Source organism: Corvus brachyrhynchos, unplaced genomic scaffold (genome assembly GCF_000691975.1).
Source record: "Corvus brachyrhynchos isolate BGI_N302 unplaced genomic scaffold, ASM69197v1 scaffold54, whole genome shotgun sequence".
NCBI lineage: Eukaryota > Metazoa > Chordata > Aves > Passeriformes > Corvidae > Corvus > Corvus brachyrhynchos.
In genome coordinates, this window is record NW_008237902.1 from 97,737 (window position 1) to 101,707 (window position 3,971).

General features: G+C 45.9%; 1 protein-coding gene across 1 annotated transcript in view; it reads left to right on the top strand.

Annotated features, from left to right (window-relative positions):
* The window catches only part of RASGEF1C (RasGEF domain family member 1C), a 71,982-nt gene that overhangs the window by 40,644 nt on the left and 27,367 nt on the right, over nucleotides 1-3,971 (top strand). The window contains exons 4-5 of the mRNA XM_008632615.2: nucleotides 19-84; nucleotides 2,603-2,749. Coding sequence (XP_008630837.1) covers nucleotides 19-84; nucleotides 2,603-2,749 — 213 coding nt within the window. The remainder of the gene's footprint in view (nucleotides 1-18; nucleotides 85-2,602; nucleotides 2,750-3,971) is intronic.

Below are 3,971 nucleotides of genomic sequence, written 5' to 3' on the forward strand. Positions count from 1 at the left end.
GTCATGGAACCCCATGAGCTTTTGTCCCGAGTTTGTCACAAGTGCATTGAGCAGCAGCGGCTGGATGACCCCGTGCTGGACAAGGTTAGTTTATCCTTAGAGCAGAAAAATGTAAGGTATTCTCAATGGGGAGAGGATTCTGGGCCTCTGGTGTGTGTCCCTTGCCTCTCTTTAGATTGAATGAAGCTTTCTCATAAAGGATTTGCCACTGAGATCCTGACATTGAGGTATCCTGGTATCCATGTCTGAGAGCAATGCTTCAGGCAGTAGTCGCTTCAAATCTTCTTCTAATTTTCCCTTTCCCCCTGTCTCAGTCTTCCCAGGTGACTTTCCTTCTTAACTTCTTTAAGGCTCTGATGAAGCCTGCAGGATGCAAGGAGGTAGGACGTAACCCTCACACACTGTCAAGTGCAGATGTCCACACACCACTCTCTCTCCCATTTTTACTTAATGTCTCTCTGCCCCTTTGCTCTCTTGCTCCCAGTACAGTAATATTTCCTTGTGGTCTTCCCTGTCACTTAGAGCACCAGGTAACAGGGGGCAGGTACCCACCACCCTCCTGCCCTCTGTTCTGCTGAGTCGCACCAATGGAGCACTGGGAATGGGCAGGAGCAGCAGTGGGGCCCTGACAGGTGAACAGAATGAGAAAATCCAAGCTGTTCCTGCCTTGGCACTCCTTCCCTTTTGCCCCAGGGACTGTGCAGACTGAGACAGTGTATAGCAACACGTGTGCATCCACTGGCGGTGCCACAGACGGTGCAGTGGTGATGGATCCCACTGGATCCTGTTCAGTGCTGGATTCTGTCCAAGGTCTCCTTGCTGCATTGATGGACACTTATTCAGTACATTATCTGGAGCAGAAGATGCACCTTCAGAGCAGTGGAGGGGGAAAGAATGTGAATTTGTTGCAACTTTCCAGAAACCCCAAAATTCTGAAATGGTTCTCAGGATCAGCCCTTCCAGCTTTGAAACAGTGAGTTTAGCATCAAATACTGAGTCACCAACATCTGAATGTGTGCTTGTTTTTGCACAGGCAACTGGTTTCATGAGTAACAGGAGCTCTGCCTTCACTGTGGTGAGCCATTCTCCAGAATGCTCAGCAATCCCAGACTTGGGTTACCCATACAGTTAGTGTTAATAGAAATATCTGTATGGGGTGAACCATGCAGAACAAGTTTTCTAAGGTGTGAGGTTCTGTTCTCCAGTTCTCTGAAAGATACAAGTTTGGGAGGATTAAAATGTGAGTGCTGCAAAGTTTTGCTGCTCATTAAACTTCCAAGAAATGAGGAACACTGTCTTATTATGAAGATTTCTTATCTGCCTGAAGTGCATCTGGGTTTTGTAGCAACACAGGGTTGGTGGGACCACAGCTGATTTTGTGTTCCGGAGAGTGGGGCTGATTTTGAGACTTTGTACACAAGCAACCTCCCATCCCATGTCCTGTGACTTGCACAAAGTCCTCTCCATCAATTCGTAATGCAGTTTACACAGCTGGAGCAAATGTCTCCCCAGACCTTTGTAGTTTCCAATAAAGCTTTCCCTTTAGCAGCCACCTGCTGGTCTTTGAGCCTGAGCTTAATGCTAGCTGACAGCAGTTATTTTTAGAGATGTGGTTCATTGAAACCTGTTGTTGGTGGAAAGCTGAAATATGCATTTTAACCACCTTGGTTGAAAAACAAAGAGCTGGGGAGCTTAAGAGTATAATTTTTCCTGATTACAGGGTACACTTCAGCTGCAGTACGTGGGATGCAGAAGGCTGTTTGTTTCGGTCTGTGTTTTCTGTAAATAAAAACGCAGTTTGTTGTTTAACACCATTTCCTTTTCACATAATGGAGGATGAAAGCTTTGGGAGCAGCCGCACTGGCTGTCTTTTGAGAACACTAACGCACCAACTGTGCCATTCCCCGCATTTCCCTCCTTGCCCCATCCTGTCTATTCCCACTGCCACGTCCTCAGATACACCTACACCAGAAGTGGGCATCAGCTGTGTGCTGTGTGAGTGAGTGTCCTTGTCCCATCATGACCTTGAGCTCATGTGGGAAGAGAGCAACATTATCAGCAGCCCAGGTAAAATTGCAAAAGTGCTGCTGTTTTGTCCATCTTTTCTTCATTGTGCATCTGCCACTGGTCACTAAGCAGTTTTTTTGGTACAGCCAGAAAGCAAAGGAGCAAAAAACCTCTTTGTTGGTCAAGAAATGCATTCCAGTTTTTCAGAGAAGGGTGAAAATATAGAAGAGTTGAAAGTACAAAAGGGAAGAACAAATTATTTGAATCATCAAAAAAGGCCAGATGTTTTTAAAAAAGGTATAAAGCTTGCACCAACAAAATGTTCATCCAAGCATAAACAGGCCAATTGCATGTGCAGAATACTTAAATCTGCATGTAAAACAGGCAGTTGTGCATGCACCTAAGTTCTGGTATATTTTGCATGCCAAAACATATTGTTTGTGCACCACTCTCTTTGTATGCATGTGTGCAGGTTTTGCAGGTGCAACGTAAATGCCTTCTTTGAAAACCTGGCCCCACGTTCAGTGACACACACAGTGAGAGACTTTAGTGAGTAAATATGTTTCAGTCCCTCATTCAACGATTTTCATTTCAGGCTCGAATCAGAAAATTTGGACCCAAAATCTTACAGTTGCTAACAGAGTGGACAGAGACATTCCCGTATGACTTTCAGGAAGAGCGGATGATTGGCCCCCCTGAAAACAAGGAAAACATGATTCACAGGATAGCCCCATGTGATGAGGTGAGGATGCCTGACTTGGGATGTTCTGCTGATACGTTGTTTTTCCCACTTGGTTCCTCCTTTTCCTTCTTTTCCTCCTTTTCCCACATTCTGTTCCTGGCTACTCTTGAGTTTCGCTCTCCAAAAATGGTGAAAACCTGTAGTAGCTTCCCTGAAAGCCTCATCTCTCTTTAGGTGCTCCTGGGACAGTGACATGGGGAGACACCAGAGTGAGCATTGGAATTTATCTCCTGCACACTGAATTTTCCATTTTACAGAAGGAATATATGAAGGCATAGCATAGACTGAATGTGCTGGTGACAATTCAAATAGCAGCAGGGCTTTGATCTCCCAAGTTAGAATCATAGAATCACAGACTAGTTTGGGTTGGAAGGGACCTTAAAGACCATCTTGTTCCACATCCCTGCCATGGGCAGAGACACCTTCCACTAGACCAGGTTGCTCCAAGCCCTGTCCAACCTGGCCTTGAACACTTCCAAGGGTGGGGCATCCACAGCTTCTCTGGATCCAAGTTCTTACATTTAAAGATAATACTAATACATGTAGCTTGTCTGGGAGCATGGAAGTGGCAGAAGACAGCAGTGCGTGGCCTGCTGAGCACAAACTCAGGCTAGATGTCTGTATGATCCTGGTGGTCAAATATGTGAGCTCTGTGTGTGGCACAGTGGGTCACAGTGAATGGAGCCTCTGGGAGACCTGCTTGCAAATTCAGGTGGGTGAACCCCATAAATTAATTTGGAAACATTAAAAAGACCACAAAGTTCATGAAAATAATAAGCAAATAGTAGAGAGTCTCTAATTACTTCTAGGTTAACCATGGGATGTGGAAGAATTCAGTTCCACTGGCTACATCAAGGCCTGGCCTCAAGTCACAGAGGGGTGCAGTCCAGTAGGACAACAAGAACATACCCATGAGGATGAGAGAGGGAAGGGTGGAGAGATGACAGAAGGAATTAGCAGGGCTGCAGCACAACAAGAATGAAATTGGGCTCTCCTATGCACGTGAAATATGTCATAAATGGGAACAGCTGCTCTTGGGGCTGGGCTGGCATCATGTCTGGTACTTTCAGGGAGCTTTAGGCTGCCATGGATTGACTGGCTGGGCTGGAGAGCCCATGGGAGAGAAGGGGCAGGAAGGGGAAGCTGTGGGACACAGTGGTGAAGGTGAAGGCAACAAAAAAACTCGGAAAGAGCCAAAGTGGCTTTAGTTCCATTAATGAGA